Source organism: Peromyscus maniculatus, chromosome 8 (genome assembly GCF_049852395.1).
Source record: "Peromyscus maniculatus bairdii isolate BWxNUB_F1_BW_parent chromosome 8, HU_Pman_BW_mat_3.1, whole genome shotgun sequence".
Classification (NCBI taxonomy): Eukaryota; Metazoa; Chordata; class Mammalia; order Rodentia; family Cricetidae; genus Peromyscus; species Peromyscus maniculatus.
Window position 1 is genome coordinate 14948526 of NC_134859.1, and position 23732 is coordinate 14972257.

Genomic DNA, 23732 nt, shown 5'->3' on the forward strand with positions numbered 1-23732 from the left:
TATATTGAATAAGTATGGGCAGAGTGGACAGCCTTGCCTCGTTCCTGATTTTAGTGGAATTGCTTTGAGTTTCTCTCCATTTAATTTGATGTTGGCTGTTGGCTTGCTATAAATTGCCTTTATTATGTTTAGGTATGTTCCCTGTATTCCTGATCGCTCCAAGACTTTTATCATGAAGGGGTGTTGGATTTTGTCAAATGCCTTTTCTGCATCCAGTGAGATGATCATATGGTTTTTTTCTTTGAGTTTGTTTATATGGTGTATTACATTGACGGACTTTCGTATGTTGAACCACCCTTGCATCCCTGGGATGAAGCCTACTTGATCATGGTGGATAATTGTTTTGATGTGTTCTTGGAGTCTGTTTGCCAGTATTTTATTGAGTATTTTTGCATCAATGTTCATGAGGGAGATCGGTCTGTAGTTCTTTTTCTTTGCTGTATCCTTGTTTGGTTTAGGAATCAGGGTAATTGTAGCCTCATAGAAGGAGTTGGGTAATGTTCCTTCTGTTTCTATTGTGTGGAACAATTTAGAGAGTATTGGTATTAACTCTGCTTTGAAGATCTGGTAGAATTCTGCACTGAAACCATCTGGTCCTGGGCTTTTTTTGGTTGGGAGACTTTTAATGACTGTTTCTATTTCCTTAGGGGTTATTAGACTATTTAAATAGTTTATCTAGTCTTGATTTAACTTAGGTATGTGGTTCCTATCCAGAAAATTGTCCATTTCTTTTAGGTTTTCCAGTTTTGTGGAATAGAGGTTTTTGAAATATGACCTGATAATTCTCTGGATTTCCTCAATGTCTATTGTTATGTCCCCATTTTCATTTCTGATTTTGTTGATTTGGATTCTCTCTCTCTCTCTCTCTCTCTCTCTCTCTCTCTCTCTCTCTCTCTCTCTCTCTCTCTCTGTCTGTCTGTCTGTCTGTCTTTTGGTTAGTTTGGATAAGGGCTTGTCTATCTTGTTGATTTTCTCAAAGAACCAACTCTTTGTTTCATTAATTTTTTGTATTGTTCTCTTAGTTTCTATTTTATTGATTTCACCTCTCACTTTGATAATTTCCTGGTGTCTGTTCTTCCTGGGAGACTTTGCTTCTTCTTATTCTAGAGCTTTCAGGTGTGCTGTTAAGTCACTAGTGTGAGATTTCTCCAACTTCTTTATGTGGGCATTTAGTGCTATGAATTTCCCTCTTATCACTGCTTCATAGTGTCCCATAAGTTTGGGTATGTGGTGTCTTCATTTTCGTTGATCTCTAGGAAGTCGTTAATTTATTTATTTATTTCTTCCTTAACCCATTGGTGATTCAATTGAGCATTATTCAGTTTCCATGAGATTGTAGGTTTTCTGTAGTTTTTGTTGTTGTTGTTGAAATCTAACTTTAAACCATGGTGGTCTGATAGAACACAGGTGGTTATTCCATTTGTTTTGTATCTGTTGAGATTTGCTTTGTGGCCAAGTATGTGGTCAATTTTAGAGAAAGTTCCATGGGGTGCTGAGAAGAAGGTATATTCTTTTTTGTTAGGATGGAATGTGCTGTAGATATCTATTAGGTCCATTTGGGTCATGACATCAGTTAAGTCCTTTATTTCTCTGTTAAATTTCAATTTGGAAGATCTGTCCAGTGGTGAAAGTGGGGTGTTGAGATCTCCCACTATTAATGTGTGGAGTTTTATATGTGGTTTAAGCTTTAGTAATGTTTCTTTTACATATGTGGGTGCCCTTGTGTTTGGGGCATAAATGTTCAGAATTGAAACTTCATATTGGTAGATCTTTCCTGTGATGAGTATGTAATGCCCTTCTTGATCTCTTTTGATTGATTTTAGTTTGAAGTCTATTTTGTTGGATATCAGGATGGCTACACCCACTTGTTTCTTAAGACCATTTGATTGGAAAGTCTTTTCCCAGCCTTTTATTCTTAGGTAGTGTCTGTCTTTGAATTTGAGATGTGTTTCTTATATGCAGCAGAAAGATGGGTCCTGCTTTCGTATCCATTCTGTAAGCCTATGTCTTTTTATAGGTGAATTAAGTCCATTGATATTAAGGGATATTAATGACCAGTGATTGTTCATCCCTGTTATTTTTGGTGGTAGTGTGTGTGTACTTCTCTTTTTTGGGGTTTACTGCTGTGGCTTTATCTATTGCCTGTGTTTTCGAGGGTGTATCTGACTTCCTTCGGTTGGAATTTTCCTTCTAGTGCTTTCGGTAGGGCTAGGTTTGTGGATAAGTATTGTTTAAATCTGGCTTTGTCTTGGAATGTCTTGTTCATTCCGTCTATGATGATTGAAAGTTTTGCTGGGTATATTAGTCTGGGCTGACGTCCATGGTCTCTTAGTGTTTGCATTACATCTGTCCAGGTCCTTCTGTCTTTCAAAGTCTCCATTGAGAAACTGGGTGTTATTCTGATGGGTTTGCCTTTATAGGTCACTTGGCCTTTTTCCTTTGCTGCTCTTAATATTCTTTCTTTATTCTGTACGTTTAGTTGCTTAATTATTATGTGGCGAGGGGACTTTTTTGGGGGGTCTAGTCTGTTTGGTGTTCTATAGGCTTCTTGTATCTTCATAGGCATTTCCTTCTTTAAGTTGGGAAAGTTTTCTTCTATGATTTTGTTGAATATATTTTCTGTGCCTTTGAGTTTGTATTCTTCTCCTTCTTCTATCCCTATTATTCATAGGTTTGGTCTTTTCATGGTGTCCCAATTTTTTTGGACATTTTGGTTCATGACTTTGTTGGCTGTAGTGTTTTCTTTGACTGATGAATCTATTTCTTCTACTGTATCTTCAATGCCAGAAATCCTCTCTTCCATATCTTGCATTCTGTTGGTTATACTTGCATCTGAAGTTCCCGATCTTTTACTCAGGTTTTCTATTTCCAGCATTCCCTCTGTTTGTGTCATCTTCATTTTTTCTATTTCCCTTTTCAGGTCTTGGACTGTTTCCTTTATTTGTTTCATTGCTTTTTCATGATTTTCTTTCAGTACTTTATTGTTTTCTTCCAGGACTTTATTGTTTTCTTCTAATTTGTTTGCCCTTTCCTCTAGTTAGTTGTTTATAGCATTCTTCCCATTTTTTTGTCTTTTCCTCTACACAAGCCTCTACCTTCTTCATGATGTTATTCATAAGGCTGTTTTCTTCTGCTTCTTCCAATTTTTGATGTTCAGGTCTAGATGTTGGAGGAGGCCTAGGTTCTGGTGATGCTGTATTGCTCTTTATTTTGTTGTATGTACTTCTGCCTTGACGTCTGCCCATCTCCTTGTGGTTCGTTCTTGGTCTTATCAGCTCATTTGGTTCAGACAGAACTGACAGATTCAGGAAGTCTCTATCTCTTGTCAAGATGGGAGCTCTCTTGTCCAAATGGGAACTCCAGGGCAGGATGGAAGGTCTTATCTAGACGGGAAGTCTGTTTGTTTGTTTGTTTGTTGGTTGGTTGGTTGGTTGGTTGGTTGGTTGGTTGGTTGGTTGGTTGGTTGGTTTTTCGAGACAGAGTTTCTCTGTGTAGCTTTGTGCCTTTCCTGGGACTCACTTGGTAGCCCAGGCTGGCCTCGAACTCACAGAGATCCGCCTGGCTCTCCCTCCCAAGTGCTGGGATTAAAGGCGTGCGCCACCACTGCCTGGCTAGATGGGAAGTCTGGGGCAGGGTGGGAGCTTTTGTCCAAACAGGAAGTCCAGGGCAGGATGGGCGCTCTTGTCCAGAAGGGAAGTCCAGGGCAGGATGGGCGCTCTCTGGTCCGGAAGGGAAGTCAGGGGGCAGGATGAAATTATGGTATTCCTTTGAATTTACCTTTTTTATTACCATAAAATGACCCTCATGATCTGTGGTAATATTTTTTTTTCTCTGAAAGTTCTGTATGATAATATCTAGGGTTTTCTAATTACATGTATTTATTTGGGAGTGAGGTACGTGTGCCATAGTGTTTATGTGGAAGTCAGAGGACAACATTCAGGGATCAGTTCTCTCTTTTGCCTGAGGAGGTCTCAGGAATCAAACTCAGGTCATCAAGCTTGGCAGCAAGCACCTTTACCCACTGAGCCATCTCACCACCCCAGAATCTTTTCATCATTTTATAAAAAATGTCTTTATATTTAAAATTGATTATTTCTAGAGCACATGCACTTATTTCTGCTCTGTCAGAAACTTGATACCTTAAAACATAATGTATTCCCTTACCCTTTTTAGACCTTACATGTCTGGCCTGGGTCCGAGTTAAAATCAGGATGTCAGCACGGATTCGTGTCTTGAGAGAGATAGGTGTCTATAGTCCTAGTCTGTGGCCCAGTGTCCCCATCATCAAAAGCAGCAGCGTTGTGCCTCTAAGAATTCTATAAAGACATCTTTTGGCTGACATCTTTTCTTCTCTTCCAGTTCTAAGGACCCTTGGGCTTACACTGGGCCTCCCATGAATAATAGCAGCCTTAATTCCCCACTGTGAAGCCTCTCTGTTCACAGTTTCTGGGGATGAGGCCATAGAGGTTCTCCAACATGCAGAGATAGCAGGGATTAGATTGTGTAGCAAAGCTGACTTTTTCTGCCCTTTCAATAGAGTTCCAGGTGTGTGGTGTAACTCCCCATGTATTTTGGGTCTGAGTCTGCACTGCTCATGTGTGTTTTCCCACCTGATCTTTGTTCTTACTTGCCTTTTTCTTCCATCTTGTTTAGATTGAAGCCTATACTTGTTTTAATTTGTTGGGTTTAGATCAGTAGAGGGGGTTTTTGGTTGATCTGTTGTTTGGTTAGTTGTTTTGAAAAGACAACAATGTATAATCCATTCTGGCCTTGAACTTACCCTCTTCCTGCCCTTGCCTCTGAGTAGCTGGGATTGTAGGCATGCTACAACTTGCTCAGCTCTAATTAAATATTTCAAATGAGCCGTCTTCTATCCCCCATGCATTTATCAGCATGCCTTTATTTTTTATTGGTGTTCTATGTGTTTAAAATGGGCATCTTTAAATAATCTTATCAAAGTTTACTTTTTGTTTGTTTTGGTTTTTGAGACAGTCTCCTCTGTAACTCTGGCTGGCTTCAACTCACAGAGCTCTGCCTGCTTCTGCCTCCCTAGCACTGGATTAAAGGCCTGCGCCATCACGCCGCACCTACTGCATACTTTGAAAGAGCCACAGTCTGTGTGTCCGTTTACAGCCCTAACTCCAGTCATGCATGTGCTTGAAGCCTCTCAGTAGCCTGCAGCTCAGCTGTGCCCTCTCTCCCTTCTTCTTCGTTCTCAGTCATTTCTATAGTGCTATATAGTGTCAAGTTCACAGATTTGTTTCTACAGTGTTTAATCTATCAATGTACTTTTTATTCAGATATTATAGTTTTATTCTCTAGAAATCCCATTTCTTTACATGTATGTATACACGATAGGGTATCACTTTGTTGCCTGCACTGACCATGAGCTCTTGGTCTCCAGCAATCCCCCTGCCTCAGCCTCCTGAATAGCTAATACTACAAGCTGAATCGTTGCACCAACCTCTGGTCTTCTCTGTATCTTCCACTCTCTCCTCGAGCGCCTGCTTTCCTTTACTTGGATGTTATTATAAGAACTCATTTTAGATCTTTGTCTCCTAAAGTCATGTCTACATTGTTTTCTAATGATTTATTTTTAAGAATCAGATATTTTCCTTATGTATGCCTTGATTTTTTTACTGGATATCAGATATTGTGAACTTTATTTTGTATAGTGTTTGATTAAAATTTTGGATTTTGTTCTTTTAGTTGAGTGACTTTGGGGTTAATTTCATTCATTTCAGCTGAGGAAGAGCATTGATTTTGAGTTGTTGAGTCCCATACTAAGGGATAGCACTTTGGGGACACTGCAGTGTGTTAGAAGTGTCTTCAGGAGCTATTCCAGCCCTTTGTGATAATTAGGAATCTTTTGGCCTCCAGCTTTCAGCTTTGGTGAGTTTCTTCTCATGTTTGCAAGGAAGACACCAGAGAGACTCCCTGACAGATCTCTCTAATTGTCCCCTTTGTGATTCCACTCTCTGGTACTTCATACACAATTGTAGCTGCCTCAGTCTTCTTCCATAGCTCAGTCTGTTACTCTCAACTCAACGAGACCCCTTGGCTGTATTTGGGTCGCCCTTGCTGTCCTGCTGTCGACTGCTTTGGGCAGTGTGCTCCAGCAATGGTAGGTATTACCCCGTTCATTTCCCTCTTCTCTGGTTTAATAGTCCTATACTTCTTGTTGTGCAGTAATTGAAAACTGTGTTTCATATATTTTGTCCTGTTTCTGGTTGTTTATGGCAAGAGGGGAAATCCTCATAGCAGTTAATCCTTCGTGGGAAGAAGCAGGAGTCTTGTCTTATGTTATTACAGTTTAGCTTGACATTCTGTTATCTTACATCATAGTAACATTATGGGTTTTGAATCAGTTGCAAGCAGACGTTAGTCTCAAAGTCTAATATTCGTCAGGCCTGTGATCTGCATTTCAGCAAGGCTCCCAAGAGGCTCAACAAAACAGCATTATAAAGGGTGCCGAACATCAAGTCCCAAACATCAGTCAACTCCATATCACTAATACACTGTGTATACAGTGACAGTGGACACACACTCTGTGCCTGATTCTGTCATAGGGGCTCTTGTGTTCACTCATCTCATTCTCATGAACATCTTTTATACCAAAAGTGGGCAAAGTGTTCTAGAAGCACTGTTTGTCCTCATTTCCTGCTGGAGCATAAGCTTCTCAGGGGCAGGAGTAGTGTTTTGTTTTTTATGTTTTCTTTATTCTTTGAAAATCTCATACAATATGTTTTGATCATATTCTTATACTTCCCCCCAAGTCTTCTCAGATCCTCCACCCCTCCCTACCCACCCAACTTCATGTTCTTTCTCTTTTACAAAATCACACCACACACACACACACACACACACACACACACACACACACACACACACACACACGTCTGTTTTGTGTTGGCCAGCTACTCCTGACATGAGGGCTGCACTGGAGTGTGGTTGATGTACCAATATCACTCCATTGAAGAAAACCAATTTTCCCTCTCCAGCAGCTGCCAGTTGTGAATAGCTTCTTGGTGAGCAAGGGACTTTGTGCCATTTCCCTCCTCCACGCTGTGAGTTTCGTCTGCCTTCATTCAGCTTGTGCCGCCCCTGTGCATGCTGTCATGAGTTCATATGTGTATCTGTTGTTCCCAGACACCATCTCCCCTTCTCCCCTTCTCCCCTTCTTCTGCATAGATCTCTGAGCTTTGAGGAGGTTGTGTGATAATGACATCCCGTTTAGGACTGAGCAGTCCAAAGTCTCTCACTCTCGGCACACTGTACAGTTGTGGGTCCCTGTATTAATTACCATCTACAGCAAGAACAAGCTTCTCTGATGAGGACTGAGTGCTACACTGATCTGTGGATATAGAAATGTGTCGTTAGGTGTCATTTTATTGCTATGTTCATTTCCCAGACTAATAGTAGATTTTCCCCTTAGCCCATGACCATCTCAGGTTCTCCCTCATTAACTATTTCAGGTCTAAATTCCATCTCATGGAGCAGTCCTTAAATGCAGTTTTTAGAAGTAGTTGAATATTCTTACAGCATTCATACCACATTGCACCGGTGGGCCTTTCTTACAAGCAGATCATTATTGTAGTTCAAAGAGTTCATAGATGGGTGAGCTTGGGGATTACTTTTCTCCTCTGATAGCATGCACAAAGCTTCCAATACCATGAACACTAGCCAGTAGAGAGAAAGCTTCCAGTTGAGCACCAGCTAGATTTCTAACAAGGATTTCAGAATTCCCATAACAGATGTCTCTTTGTTCTATGCCATAAGTATGTGGTATCTTCAATAATGTGAAGTGTCTTACCGTCAAGCTGTGGAATGTAGCCAATAGCATTAGGAATACCCAACAATATTTGGGGAAGGGTATCTGCTGGACCCCTTTGGCCAATAAGGGAGCAGGGTCTTGATCACTACTTTATTTCCAGGTCCTGTATAGCAAGTGCTTGCTAAATACTTACTGAAAGAATTAATTAGGTAATATTTTCAGTATGTAGATGAGTATAGTATTGCTCAGAAAGTTACATTTAGAGTCTTTCCTGTTTCTCGTCATACACCTCCCTGCTACATCTACCTGATAAAGGTTGCAGCTTTGACAGCTGGGTACCTGGTAGAAGAGGTTATCCTTGTATTTAGGTTTTGCCTTCAACCTCTTATATTGTTGCAGCTTAGCTGGCTGACCAGTGAGTTAGACCCTGTGTCTTCAATAAAGATTGAATGTTGAAAGTAGCCACTTGGATTTTTTCTCTCTTGGTATGATACACAAGCAAAGATCTTTTACAAGTATGGAGCAAGCGCCAGGCTTACAAAAAGCAGCTCTTAATGATTCTCAACTCATTTCTTCAATAATGAGCGCTCATACAAATGCTACATACCTCGGCAGTACTGAGAGAAATAAGACATGAAGCTTGTATTTTAATGGTGAGTGATAAACAGTAAGTGAAGAAACACTCAGACAAGAAAATGAGGTAGTAATTCCTGAAGCAGTGATGAGAGAAGGTCGTGGAGACAAGCTGTGTGGTGGGGACACAGTCCAGGCAGGAGTAGAGGACAGCACACAGTGCTAAACAGAGAACGGCCGGGCTGCTTGGCCGAGGGTGGCTGAGCAGCATGAGTACTTGCCTAGGGAAAGTGAGGGCAAACAAAATGTTAAGTCAGCAACACATGACCAGACCTGTTTATTATCAATAAAATGTATGCGAATGCCAAGTTATGTATGTCGCCATTTGTAACATTCTTGAATGGAACGTTCAGTATTGATAGACTATTACTAGTGAAACATTGAAGAAATGCTTTAGAGTTCTTTCCCACCACAAATAGTGCTAAAGGGAGAAGACAACTGGGAACTAGTTTAATAGATAGGGCTTTGTGTTGAAGGGATTGAAAGTTTGGGAAATGCTTAGAAAATGAAGGAAATACCCTATGGAGAGGGAGCACTGTCACAGTCTGTCATGCTGCGTGTCCTAGTGAAGCTTCACATAGTGAAGCATGCATGGACTGCATGCTGTGGAGGTGAAATCAGTCTGCTTGCCTGTTTCTACAGCCCGTCCTCCCCAGTGATCCTTTTCTTGGAAATTGCCTTTCAGATTTATGTCTTCCCACTACCTTCATCCTTGCTTGTGCTATGATGAGTTTTGAGCTGAAGCCAGATTTCAACTGGGCCCCATTATCATCTTCCTGACTCTATTGTGCTCCTCTTGTACACAGTTAACTTTTCAGAGCAGCTTTCCATAGTGGGTCTTAGTAAACAGGACAGCTATTAATGATGTGTGTGCTTCCTGTGGTGAGCACTTGGCTATCTCAGTGCCAAACAGTGAGTTGCTGGAGAGGACAGAGTGCCCAATGGTGTCACAACACTTGTCTGACTCACAGATGGAATCCTTTCCAAATTACCCTAAAAACCAAGAAGTGGCATAAAAGTTAAAAAGCCATGGTGTCTGCGCATTCTTCGGAAGTCATTCTTTGAGCCTCACATAATGGCCTCCTCTACAGATAAAAAGAGGTAATGCTAATTAATGTGCTGTCTTCAGCCCTAGTCATCCTGTTTTGACCAAATGCCCACAATCCTTAGGATTCCACACACTTAAAATTACCTGGAAATAACATTTATCCTTTTCAAAGCCCCAACCATAAATCAACCATAATGGAAACCCTCACTTTTATTGCAAAGCTGTGTGCTCCAACCTTTGAGTCTAAAGTGTTTACCTGGCTTTTCTGCAGCTGACTCAGTGGATTAGACCCTTTTAATGCAACTTGCATGGCAGTGTGGTCACCAAATTATATGAAGACTTTAAATTTTGTGCATGATTGATAGCATATTGCTCTCTACTTAAATCTGTTTACTTTCGTGATCAAGGCTTCAAATGTAGAAAAATGAAGGTGAAAAAGCAAGGAAAACAACTCAAGAAGTGAGTATTTGGTTCCTGGGCTGCCTCCCCAAGTTAGCAGGGAACAGGGTTTCTTCCTGCAGAGCAGCCTTGGGTGTGGGGCGTAATGAGGAGTGAGTTAACCAGGTCATATGTTCCATAGTTTTGAGAAGCCAGGGAATGCTCCTTTCTTAAAATATTCCTTCCAGTGGTGGTGGCACACACCTTTAATCCCAGCACTTGGGAGGCAGAGGCAGGCGGATCTTTGTGAGTTCGAGGCCAGCCTGGTCTACAAAGTAAGTTCCAGAACAGCCAGGGCTACACAGAGAAACTCCGTCTCCAAAAACAGAAACAAACAACAAAAGGTGTCTTATCCCAGTGTTCTCCAAAACTACTTACTGTCCATACCTGTCTTTGGACCTGTCTTTCAACCTCTCATTGCTCAGGATCCTGTATGGGCTTCCATCACTCTGTCTGTGTCTCAGAAGCCCACAGACCTCCTCCTTTCTGCTTCCAGGGCTTTTTCAAGCTAGAGTGTTATTTCACTGCTAAGTATTACTAAGCATGGGTCATACCTGCTCTTGAATATTCTCTCAGGTTAGTTTAGCTCCCCATTCTTGAAGTCACTGTTTCGCCTCTGATCTATCAGATGTTCGTGTCTCAAACATAAGATGGATAAGAAGCTGTTTCTCAGTTCACCCCACCCCACCCACCCCACTGCCTTTCTTTTTGCTTGTTTTGTTTAGTTTGACTTGGGTTTTGGTTTTTCGAGAAAAGAGCTCATATAGCCTAGGTCGGTCAAACTGCTGATCCTCCTGCCTCCACTGCCCAAGTATAGGCTATTTTAGTTGCCATTTTCATTTCTCTTAGTAGTCAAAAATGGCCAGGGGTGTGTCAACATGTCATCATTAACCAAAAAAATATGGGTGGTATCATTCTAACCAAATTATGATTCTAAATAACTGAAATGGGATCAACTAGGGAATTTCCCCTCCCCCCTCCCTTTCATTCTTGGCTGCACAACAAGTCAGAAGACAGCCAGGGGTATTGCAAGACCCTGCCTCCATCGAAAACAAAGAACTTAAAGAGTTGATCATTTTAGTGTACAAAGGAAATTAGAAATGGTTGCATAGCGATTACTTGCTTAGAAAACTTTCAATAACATCTGTTGACTTTCAAATTAAATGTATCTCCACCCATTTTTGGATGCTCTCATGTAGGAACCCATCCTACTTTGTTAACCTTCTTTCATGAATCCCCTATACATTCTTGCATGCAAGCCAAAGTCTGATCCTCCAAAATGCATCGTCCTGTTACTGTGAGTGACAGCCCAGGAGTAATGGCGTTTGAGTTCCGACTGTGGGGTTGTTGGTTGGTTTGGTTTGGTTTGGTTTCATGGGTGCCAAGGATCAAACCTCCAGGGTCTCATGTAATATAGAAGTACTCTGCCACAGAGCCAGCACCACCCCCATTATTTTAAAAACATTTTGATGCTTGTATATATTTTTACTTAATACTTGGTTTTAACATAGTTATTGACAGTGCACATTCATGGTTCAATTCTTTATTTACTGTCCAACCTGATCTTAGAGTGCCCTTGAACAGGTCACTTAAATCTCTAAGCTTCACCTATAAAATGAGAATAACTATTACAGGACTGATAAAGGTTAAAAACAAGGGCAGTGATGGCGCCACTGTGGTGATATTATGTTCCCCCAAAATATTGTGCACCCTAATAAACTTAACTGGGGTCAAAAAACAGAACAGCCACTAGATACAGAGACCAGAAAATGGTGGCACTCACACCTTTAATCCTAGCCTTCTGGAGGCAAAGATCCATCCGGATCTCTGTGAGGTCAAAGCTACACTGGAAACAGCCAGGCATGGTGACTCACGCCTTTAATCCCAGGAAGTGATGGCAGAAAGCAGAAAGGTATTTAAGGTGTGAGGACCAGGAACTAGAGCTGGTTAAGCTTTTAGGCTTCTAGCAACAGTTTAGCTGAGATCCATTTGGATGAGGACTCAGAGGCTTCCATTCTGAGGAAACAGGATCAGCTGAGGAATTGGAGAGGTGAGGTGGCTGTGGCTTGTTCTGCTTCTCTGATCTTCCAGCGTTTACCCCAATATCTGGCATCAGGCTTGTTTTTATTAATAAGAACTTTTAAGATTCGTGCTACAGCACCACACACCTTTAATCCCAGCACTCAGGAGGCAGAGGCAGGCAGATCTCCATGTGTTCAAGGCTAGCCTGGTCTACAGAGCGAGTTCCAGGACAGCTAAGACTGTTACACAGAGAAACCCTGTCTTAAAAAAATAAAAAAAGGTTAAAAACAATAATCCATATAAGACATTTAATGCTGTCACTAACATGTGATAAGCCCTTCGTACATTTCAGCTATTTACTGATGAAGTCCTTTTTCTCATTCAACTCTGCAGAATAGTTTACAAATGATGAGGGAAGTAAAATAGCACTTCCAAAGTAACAGTACAAGGGGGAAAGATGGGATTTGAAACCAGAGCTGTCCAGCTCCAGAATCCAGGGTTCCCTCCATGTTCTCAACTCTTGTTATTCTCTACCTGAAAATCTTCCTCCTTGTATCACACAGAAATAACCTTTCCAAGCTAGCTCAGGCCATGTCCTTCACCAACTCATTTTGACCACCATTAAAACATGATCTTTCCCTCAAAACGCAGCGGTTAGGGCTGGCTCGGTTGATGAAGTCCTGCTGAGTGCAGGTCCCAGCTCCCCTCTGAGAAGCCAGGCATGGTACACATCACTGAAATCCATCTTGGGAAGGTGGGTGTAGAGAGATCCCTGGGCTTTGCTAACAGTAAGCTTCAGGTTCAGTGGAAGATCTTGCCCCGAAAACGAGTTAGCATATGATTGAGTAAGACATTGGACATCAACCTCAGACTCCATGCGTGCGCGAGTGCGCACGCGCACACACACACACATACACCACCAGCAGCAGCAGCAGCAGCAGTATGTGACTGTGTGACTTCTTCATATATCGTTTTATACTGCGGTGACCTCTGTGGAAAGCCATGAGCTCTTTGACACCAGGGCAGGCTTTGCACCTGTCTCCCCTTTGGAGCCATTTCCCCTGAAGTACTTTTCACTAAGTAGATGCTTAATAACCAAAGTGAACAGAGGTTGTTCAAGTCCCAAATGGGGAATTCTGTCCAGTTCAGACCAGGAGTCATTTTCTTGATAGTGTTTCTCTATGCCAGGCCCTCTAATAGACACAGGGCTTAAAGAAAAAAGCCAAACCCCTTCTCTCAAGGATTTAGAGTTTCACTGAAGTGCTTTGAAATCCCAACTTTTTAATGGAGACAATAATCAAATGAACAAACAGATCAGTAATGGGAATGAATTGTTATTGTTTGTCCAGATACAGTCGTCTCCTCCAGCTGCTGTACGAGTTTAGACTACATGGTCACCTACCTCTTCAAGCACCTAGCAAAAGAGGGCAAGAAGCCACTTCAATGCAGGGAGTCTGTGCAGGCTGGTCAGAGACTGTTACACTTTATGCAACGAAACCCGGATGTGCTGCAGCAGGTAACTTGTTTCCCAGGAGCTGTTCTGGCCCCTGAACTTACATAAATGTTTGTCAAGATGTTCAGCAGTGACTCCCTTTGATACTTTCCCTGACAGTGCAGAGTACACTGGCTTCAGTGTTACCCGTCCATAAAAATCCCAATGCTGTTCATGGCACTGCAGAATGCAGGATAGTTCTCCTGAGGCCTGAGGAAAGTGGATCAGAACTCAGACTTCCTCTGGGGACCCTTGGGCAGCTCTCAAGTGTGCAGTAAGGACATGGCTGCTGGGGCAGTCGTGTCCGAGCTCCTGCTCCGTGCAGACACCTTGCCAGGAGCTGTCAATTCATGAAAGTGTGATTAGCAGTTGTTCCAGCGTAAGGTTACGAGTCACACGGTTCAGACCGTAGCCAGTGTTCCAAACAGTCAATTAATACGTGAGAATGCAGTAATTTGTTTTCAGTTGTGTTTTTAAAAAAAGATTTATTTTTTCATGTATTTTATGTATATGAGTGCCCTGTCTGCATGTACACCTGCATGCCAGAAGTGGGAATTGGATCTCATCATAAATGGTTGTGAGCCACCATGTGATTGCTGGGAATTGAACTCAGGACCTCTAGAAGAACAACCAGTGCTCTTAAGTGCTGAGCCATCTCTCCAGTCCCTAGTTGTGTTTTCTAACTGGCCAACACAGGCTAAGTCCAAGTTTATAATTGTTTTAAATAACTCACTTCTGCCAATCTGAGAAACAACATACATAAGAAATGAAGATATATGCCAGGAATATTCCAAAGAGATTAAAGCCATTTTACCGATAGACCATCACTATGATTGATGTTTGTACTTCCACAAAATTTGGGAAATATATGTATACCCTTTTTGGTTTTCTTTTGCTCAGGTATATCCATAATAGTCTGACATGCAAAAGTCAATACCTCACTGACTGTATTGTCATTAGTGAACAATGTCATCTGAGTCAGTAGACTGTCTCATTGCACATGAACATGATCAGAATGGAATGGGAAGTCAGTGGAAGAGGTTTCCTTCCTGAATATAATGGTTTTACTAGGATCAAAATGAAATTATAAAAGTCTTATTTGTAGTGACATTTCAGTGTACTAGTTGCATTCCAAGAACAAATGGCATGAGTGTAATTCGTTCATATTTTGAGTAACTAGCAAAGGACTAATTACTACAGACCGATAACTATTTGCTGTGATCCTGAAACTACTCACTAGTTGGTAATGTTAAAAATAAAATAAAACAAAATAAGAGAACTCATTGAGGATCTGGTCAGTGTGATTTCTAGCTCATCCATGAGTATCTGTTACCTTCAGTGATGGCATGCTCCAAGTCAGTGAGCCTCAGTCTTCTCCATGCATAGAAAGAACATGAGGGTTGTAGCATACTTGAACCTGTACCAGTAGTGACTGGCTTTTGGTGGGGCTAGAGATATAGAGCTTTTAAAGATCTGAATGGTCTGTTTCATTTATTGTGTGCAAAATGCAAGAACAACTTAATATTTGTAAAGATATAATTAATCAGTTATGTGACAGTTCTATTAACATAGTAATAATAGAGACTGATGCAGAGGGGAGGACTATTAAAGAAGTCTTATTTGGACTCCACAACAGCCTAGAAATGAGGTAGGCATCATTCCCAGTTTTACAGATCAATATTCTAGGTGCCTCAAGATTCACTAGAAAGTAATAGAATTGGAATTTGAACCAAGGTCTCTTTAGCTCCAAAGCCCACGTCCTTAAAACTCAAGCCACTGTTTCTCAAGGTATCTCAGAGTCACCTGGATGCCTGTGCAAAATACACATTCTGTCATGGTTAGGATGCACTTCTCTCAATCACTTCTTCCTGCAAGTCACTGCTGGACAGGTGGGAGTACACTGCAGCCCTGTGTGTTTTGCATGGAGAAGGCTAAGGACCACTGATGTATAGCATGTCATCATTGAAAATAACAAATATTCATGGCCCTGCCTACCATGACAAAGGACAAGTCTACCACCAAGTCATTCATGCTAGCAATCAGTCATCATCACAGTATTGTCCCATCAGCTTTGAGCAGTCACTTCTAAGTTGGTTGAAATTTTTAGTAAAAATTAGTAGGCTACAAGCTAGTAATAAGATCGTGCAGGAGATGAGCCAGTGTATCTTTACTCAGAACCAACATGAGTTTGTTGGTTTAAGTCATTTCTGTGTGTTAATAAGACTTGGTAATCTTTCACTTTACAGCATATGACTAAGTAGTGATATATCTTTATTAAGCAGTGGAATACATTCTATTTATTTGGGATGTAAGCTTTCAGATAACATTTTAAATATTAATGACTGGTCTCTGGTAGTCAGCATAAATATGATTTGCATTAGCACTAGGTTGTATCATCTTGAGTGCCTCTGATGTCAACTGTGGGGTATAGTAATATCTGACATCATCTCCTTAGGTCACTGACAACTTTGACCTCTATTCTTATGCACAGTTTCTGTCGTCTCAAAAGCTCTTTTGAATTGATTTGAAATTTTGACTCTTCCCTTTATGAGGCAGTAAAATTGATAATTATTCAGATGGGAACTGAGCACTGAGTGAAAAATCAATTCCACCCGCTCTCTGCTGCGTATAAAATTACTTCTGAGTCTGCTGGACTGAACGGATGGCCAGAGTAAAAGCAGCAGGCAGGAGCAGTGGGAAGAATTAGCCGGACAGAGCTAATAGCCTGAAGGGATGGACCTGGAAAAGAGGGAGTGGGCCAGTTGGGGGTTATTATGAGCAGGGATGGGCCATTGATCATCTGTTTACATCAGCTTTCCAGGACCTTATAAATCAGCCCTGAAAGAGTGGCAGAGCCAAGATTCAGACTCTTACCAGAGGGACTTGTATTAGATTATTCTCATTTTCACACTCAGATGAAAAGTGAGCCATTGATTATTCATTGGTTGCCCATTAAATGATGTTTTTATAGATGATTTGCCTATCACAGAAGGTAATGAACAAGGTTGCTGCTTCATAACTCGAGGTTTCAGTTTTCAAGGCATCTGTGTCGTTAAGTAATGCCTAACCCTATTAAGAGGAATGGGTTACAAATTGCTTAACAGTGCTGAAAAACTAGACCCTAATGACTAATTGTGCCTGGAGTTTAGAGAGGGCTTGTCAGCTCTTTAAACTAAACTGATGCAATGATACTGCAATTATTTACTGGTTTGAACTGTTTTCCTCCCACCCTGGACATATTTGGCTAGAAGCGTAATTGCATGGGGAGTGTCAGTTCCAAACTGCAAACGTGATCTCAAGCTTCCGCAGAAAAAGAATGACCCTGGGTGAAGGGTTCGCAGCACCTTCTCAGGCCTTGTCACTTGTGTGCCGCCTCTCACCTGGAAGTGCATTTATTATGACCTGTCATGTGACTATAGATCTTCCACAGTTTGTGAACAGATGTAACTATGCAAGGACTAAAATTTATCCCATGTGAAGAGTCGTTGAATTTCAGTGAGTCTGTTTGAGGTGAGAATTGCTGCCTCTCAAGTATTCCTTCAACTTAACATCTGAGAAAAACCCAGTTTGCATAAATTAAGGGAGAAGAATTCAAGTATTTTTATGTCACTAGGAGAATGAACTAAAAACTTAAAAAGAGATGATCAGCAGGAGCAGTGGTCGGATTGCTAATCACCACTGATTAGTAATGGGTGAGAGTGATCTGCTGCAGGAATTTGGAGACAATGTTTATATATGATTTTTTTTCCGGTTTCGTTACTGGACATGTTATATATTTACATTCATAACCAGGAGATCAGCATTCATTCAGATACATGAAAAGACAAAAGCTGTACCCAAATTAGGTGAAGGTTTGCAGAATCGAGGGGCCATTTTAGAGACATGATGAATTCTTTTTGTAATGATAAGGGTACTGATGCGAAACTGCATCAGAACCTCCTTGAATGTTCTAGAGAGAGTAGCACCTTGTGCAGAAAAAGAGCAGTACCTATGGACTGCCTCTGTCACTGAGTGGATTGAGCAGTTAGCGTGTTGATGAGGTGGTTGCAGTCTTAGTCATGTCCAAACACAGTGCATAGGAGAACTAGAGTGACTCTTACCTGGTTGAGTCTAGCTAGCTATTTGGCTCAAGTCAGCTCTACTAAAAATGCAGAGAAATTCTAATTAAGACTTTCTCTTCCTCTCTTCTTTTTTATTTTATTTATTTATTTGTTTGTTTGTTTGGTAGCATGCCATTTAACTAGAAATTGTAAAGAGCTGTCAGGAGCTATAAGAATCATACTTCAGTATGAACATAAGCTAAAAGAACATTCACCCTTTTCCTCAATCAGTCAGTCAATCAATGAAAATTGCTTTTGTATAGTGCTCTTCATGACATGCATCCCAAAGTGAATTACAGCAAAAGGGAAATCATCTGCTCTTTTTTCATCTCTGTGTTTAGACTGAAATGATATTGCTCAACATTTTGACATACTACACAAGACATCTTTCATACTTAAGATTCCATTCCTTAATACTAAATAGGAGAAAATGCCAACACATACTTAACTGACGTTGAAGCTTTGGCCTATGGAACCTTAGCAGAAACACTTAAGCAAATGAAATAGATTTCTTATTTAACTCTTTAAAAATGATTAGCCATATTTTTTTAATATTAATGACTGTAGATTTTCTCAGAGCTCATTCAGCTCCTCTCTGTGCCCACTTTTCCTGTCCTCGTAGTTTTAGTAAGCTCCTATGCTTTTGACCTCATCTTCATCCTCGCCTTCATCCTGCATCTTTCTTTCCTTGCTCCTGGCTCTGAGAAAACTCTACAAATGAAATAATTTCTCATGATCCTTACATTGAAAAGGGGACCCTCCATTTGACCAGCTAGTTTGGGATGGTTGATTTACAACTGTGTTACTGGAAACATGGCAGTAGACTGGTACCAGAACAGGCAGAAAGAACATTCATAACTGGCCAAATGACTCAGAGGAAGCTAAGGGTGTGTCATTAGACACAGAGAATGGGAAAGAGGCACTCAGATGTTGTGATAGTTGTTTCACATATGTTGCCATACTCTTAGTCCTCTTCACAGAAATCCATGCATACACTGTGTTCTTTCTGGTAAGATGTGAGACCTCACTGTATGCAGGTACTGCCTTCAGTTCATGTGTCCACAGTGTTGGACATAATCATCAGGTATCTCTGGGAGGGGAGTTAGCAGTATCATTTCATGGATGCAGAAACTGAGGCAGAAAAAAGGTCTAGTCTTTCCTAAGGCCGTGGTCTGAACACTGAAGAACTAAGCCATTCAGCCCTCTATTTTGTCTTTTTCCCCTTTTTGTATATATTGGTTATACCTAGTAATGGGTTTCATCATGACATTTTCATACACTTATATCATGTGTTTTCATCATGTTGCCCTCCATTACTCTCCTTTCCTCTCCCACACCCACTGCTCCCCTTTCTGAAGAACTAAAATTTTAATGCAAGCCTCTTTAACTCCAAAGTTCATGTACTCACCCACAAAGCTATCTGCTCCCTCATTTGGTGGCTTCTAATCTAGGGAAGTATGTTTTGAAAACTAATAATAATGCCGGGTGGTGGTGGTGGCGGCGGCGGCGGCGGCGGCGGCGGCGGCGGCGGCGGCGGCGGCGGCGCACGCCTTTAATCCCAGCACTCGGGAGGCAGAGGCAGGCGGATCTCTGTGAGTTCAAGGCCAGCCTGGGCTACCAAGTGAGTTCCAGGAAAAAGGCGCAAAGCTACACACAGAAACCCTGTCTCGAAAAACCAAAAAAAAAAAAAAGGAAAAAAAAAAAGAAAACTAATAATAAGGCAAGTTGAACATTGTGAGTTCCACTGGGTCATCGCAAGGTAGAATGATTTAGAATGCTCATCCTTTAAAAAAAATAATAAGTATACGTGTGTGTGTGTGTGTGTGTGTGTGTGTGTGTGTGTGTGTGTGTGTGCGCGCGCGCATGATGCAATGCCTGTGGAGGCCAAAAGAGTACATTGGATCCCTTAGAGCTGAATGATGGCTGGTCGTGAGCCGCCTGACATGGGTGCTAGGAACAGAATTCAGGTAGCCCCGTCTCATGTCTGAGACAGAGCTGAGCTTCCCCTCCCTTGTGTTGTACACCCAACCCTACTTACTAATTCTGTAGGGAGGTGATGAGGATGTAACATTTGGAAAGACAGTTCCTTGAGGAAATCAGAGTCTGATTACCTCATGATGTTCTTTGTGAGTTTTCCCTAGTCATCTTTGAAGTTATTTTTGAAGTTTCCTTTTTTTCCTTAATCTTTTTTATTTTTATGCATATAGGCATTTTTGCCTTCATATATGCCTGTGTACCACTTGCATGCTTGGTGCCCGTGGAGGCCAGAAGAAGGTATGAGATTCCCTGGAATTGGGGTTACAGAAGGTTGTAAGCTGCCAGGTGGATGTTGGGAATCAAACCTGGAACCTCTGAAAGAGCAGTCAATGATCTTGACCACTGAGCATCTCTCCAGCCCACTTTGTGGTGTTCCCTTTAACCTGGTGTCTCTAGGAGACTATCCAGACAGCAACTGCTCACAAAGGTAAATGTGCTATGTAACATTCCCTTACCCCATCACATCTCTGTCTCATCCTTAATCTCAAATTGATTCGATATGGAATGCCAGTTTCCACTTCTTACTGGTAAAGTCTTTCTTCTCAAGGAACCTTTTACCAGTGATACTACTAGCCATTTTTTTTATATATAATTTAATCTAATTTTACATATTAGCCACGGATTCCCCTGTCCTCCCTCCTCCCGCCCTTCCCCCAACCCATCCTTCATTCTCATCTCCTCCCAGGTGGAGCTCCGGGAGTCCAATCGGTGAGAAAGAGGAGGGATTGTATGAGCAAGAATTGTTGAGACCATGATTAGAAAAAGCACAGGGACAAATAGCCAAACTAGTGGAACCACTAGCCATTTTTAAGCTCTGGATCTAATACCTGGTTGCTTTGAGCCTCTATATGCCTTTCCTGACCATTACCAAGTGTATTAGTCAGATTTCTCTAGATCAGTGGTTCTCAACCTGTGGGTCACAACCTCTTTGGAGGTCCCCTAAAACCATTGGAAACCATGGATATTTACATACAGTTCATAACAGAAGCAAAATTACAATTATGAAGTAGCAACAAAAATAATTTTATGGTTGAATATCACCACAACATGAAGGATTATATTAAAGGGCAGCAGCATTAGGAAGGTTGAGAACTGTTGCTCTAGAGGAACAGGACTGATAGAATGAATCTATGTACATGAAAAGAGGATCTATTAGAATGGCTTCCAGACTATGGTCTGGCTGGCTCAACAATAGCTGTCTCCCTACAGAAAGGCCCAGAATCCAATAGTTCTTCAGTCTGTGAGGCTGAATATCTCAGCAGGTCTGTAACACATGTTGAAACCCCAAAGAAGGAATGTCACAGCAGTGAGAGAGATGAACATTCCAGTGAGAATGAGGGCAGGCAGGCAAAAAGCAAGTTTCCTTCTTCCATGTCCTTTTATACAAGCTGCCAGCAAAAGGTTGTTGCCCAGATCTCTGGCAGGTCTTCAGGCCTCAAATGATCCAGTCAAGAAAAATCCCTGAGAGATATGTCCAGCTGTTTGGGTTTTAGTTGATCCAGATGTGCTGTTTGACAAGGTTAGCCATCACTTCAAGTATCACAAGCTAGGGTACCTCTCAGCCCAAGCAGGAAATATTAATGAAGACAGGAAAGAAACCTACAGTTGAGAATACATCTGTCTAAAGGGGGTGGCCTCACCACATCTCCAAAACACAGCCACCATTGTCTTGCTAGACACATCAGAATTTTATTTTATTTATTTTTGGTTTTTCAAGACAAGGTTTCTCTGTTTAGCCCTGGCTAACCCTGGAACCCGCTCTGTAGACCAGGCTGGCCTTAAACTCATAAGAGATCCACCTGCCTCTGCCTCCCAGGTGCTGGGACTAAAGGCGTGTGCTACTACTGCCTGGCTCAGACACATTGAAATGTGTCCTAAAGTAATTCAGAATTTGAATTTTTTTTAATGTTGCCCACTGACTACAAATTAAAAACAAAACAACAACAACAAAAACCTCAGAACAGAAAGCGGGGCCATGTGTGTGAGTGTGGAGTATGTGACCCTCAGGAGTTCCAGGGCTGAGAGCTCCAGTGTGGGGCTCCCTGTTGCTCATAGCTCCAACCTGTAGCACTACTTTTGCTGGCATTTTTATTAGATTTTTGAAGTATATTTTGTTTGTTGTTTTTTAATATAGTTATTTTGGTTTTCTTTATCTTCTTATTTTGCTTTTTTGTTATTTTAAAAATAACCAGGTTTGTTTGTTTGAGGCAAAAGTCAAGAATCTCTCTCTCTCTCTCTCTCTCTCTCTCTCTCTCTCTCTCTCTCTCTTTCTCTTCTGTGTGTGTGTGTGTGTGTGTGTGTGAGAGAGAGAGAGAGAGAGAGAGAGAGAGAGAGAGAGAGAGAGAGAGATCTAACTGCTAAGGATGAAGTAAAAATAAGTAAGGCCAGGTCTAAACCTGTCTAGGTAACAACAAGGTAATGAAAGTCCACAGGGCGGCTGGAGAGACGCTCTGAGTTTAAGAGCGCTGGCTGTTCTTCCAGAGGACCTAGGTTTAAGTCTTAGTAGGCACATGGCTGCTCACAACCATCAGGAACTCTGATTCCAGAGGCTCTTCTAGCCTCTGTGAACACTGAATGTACATGGCACACAGACACATATGTAGGCAAAACACCTGTGTACATAGACTAATAAAATAATTATTTCAGTCCAAGAGAGAGTAAACCTCTTAAGAGTGAAAAAGTCGGGCTGGGAGATGGCTCAGTCAGTAAAGTGCTTGTCTTGCCTCCTCCTTGTTACCCAGCACTGGAAGAGAAGGACAGGTAGGCCCCTGGGGCTCACTGTCCAGCCATCCTAGCCTGTTTGGCCGGTTCCAAGCCAGTGAAAGACCCTGTCTCAAAAGCAGGCTAGTTAACACCTCAGTAATAATACCCAAAGTTGACCTCTGGCTTATGACACAGATGCATGCATGCACACATACACAGAAAGCATTGTAACCAAAGACAAGCTTTTAAAGCCCATGTTTTTAATTTTGAAAATAGAAAAATAAGGGGCCCGTGAGATGGCTCGGGGGGGGGGGGGGGGGTAAAGGTGCTTATGATCATGACTGTTCTTTCATCCCTGGGACCCACGTGGTGGAGGAAAGAACCAGCTTCCACAGATTGTCTTCTGATCTTCACACATGTGCTATGGTGTGCATGGATGGATGGATGGATGGATGGATGGATGGATGGATGGATGGATGGATGGGTAGTTTTATTAAAGTGATATTTTAGAACAAATCATGTGTTCTTTTAGAAGAATGGCTATTGTCTTAATCTTTTTCTTAAGTGTGTCTGCTACTTTGATTTTTGTTGTAGGTAGATTTGTTGGATAACAATTGGAGCTGCGACATAGACATCATATTAATGTAACTTATATAATGCATTTTTATGGCGTACCTCATTTCCTCTCAAAGATCTCCTACATCTTGGCATTTGTCCAGGCTCTCAGCACAGCCTGATTCCTTGCAGTGGTCTGTGGATATCTCTAAAGTAAATACCCAAAATATTAATTTTCAAAATATTGTCTATAGACATGATTTTAGCTCTACATCTATTGTGGTCATACACTGCTATGATAGAATAAGCCAGATGGTAATGCTAAAATTATATCTCAATATAAAATAGCCCTTCTAAAACTCCAGGAAAAATGTCTAGTCTACACATGGATCAGAAGGAAAAAAAAAAAAAAAAAAAAAAAGCTCTGCCAGTATTGTTCAAGTTACCAGAACAGAAAGGATTTCCACCTCATGAGGACATGTGTTCTCACCTCTAAGCACAGTGGAAGGATACAATCCATTGATAGCATAACTTGCCTTATTAATTGAAAGGATGGAATCCACCAGATGTAGCCCAAGCCAGCAGAGAGTTGGGTGACTAAGCAACAGCAAAGAGACCATATTGAGCGAGCCAGAATCCAGTCTCCAAGTCATTTATTTCAGCCAGTGACAGTACATGTAAACTCCTGTGCCTCTGCAGTGATTGATGGTTTAATATCATATATAATTTTTTTAATGAAGGAAAACCATTTAAATATGTTACCATTTGCACTGGTATTCTCCTATGTACATAACTGCATTTAATCATTATGGGGATTGTTTTTATACTTGTGTAATTTGTATCCACGAAATAACTGTCAAAACCATCTCATGCTGTTGCTGGAAATGGTACAGTGTGCTTCATACTCAAATAGATTCATTCTTCCCTGCA

At 41.4% G+C, this 23732-nt stretch overlaps 1 protein-coding gene across 4 annotated transcripts in view; it reads left to right on the forward strand.

The window, feature by feature from the left end:
• The window catches only part of Ranbp17 (RAN binding protein 17), a 340305-nt gene that overhangs the window by 295622 nt on the left and 20951 nt on the right, over positions 1-23732 (forward strand). For all 4 annotated transcript variants that reach the window (XR_013053188.1, XR_006075264.2, XM_015997609.3 and 1 more), the window contains one exon: positions 13265-13431. Coding sequence is in view for 2 of the 4 variants with exons in the window: in XM_015997609.3 (XP_015853095.2) it covers positions 13265-13431 (167 nt within the window). In the remaining 2 variants the exon portion in view is untranslated. The remainder of the gene's footprint in view (positions 1-13264; positions 13432-23732) is intronic.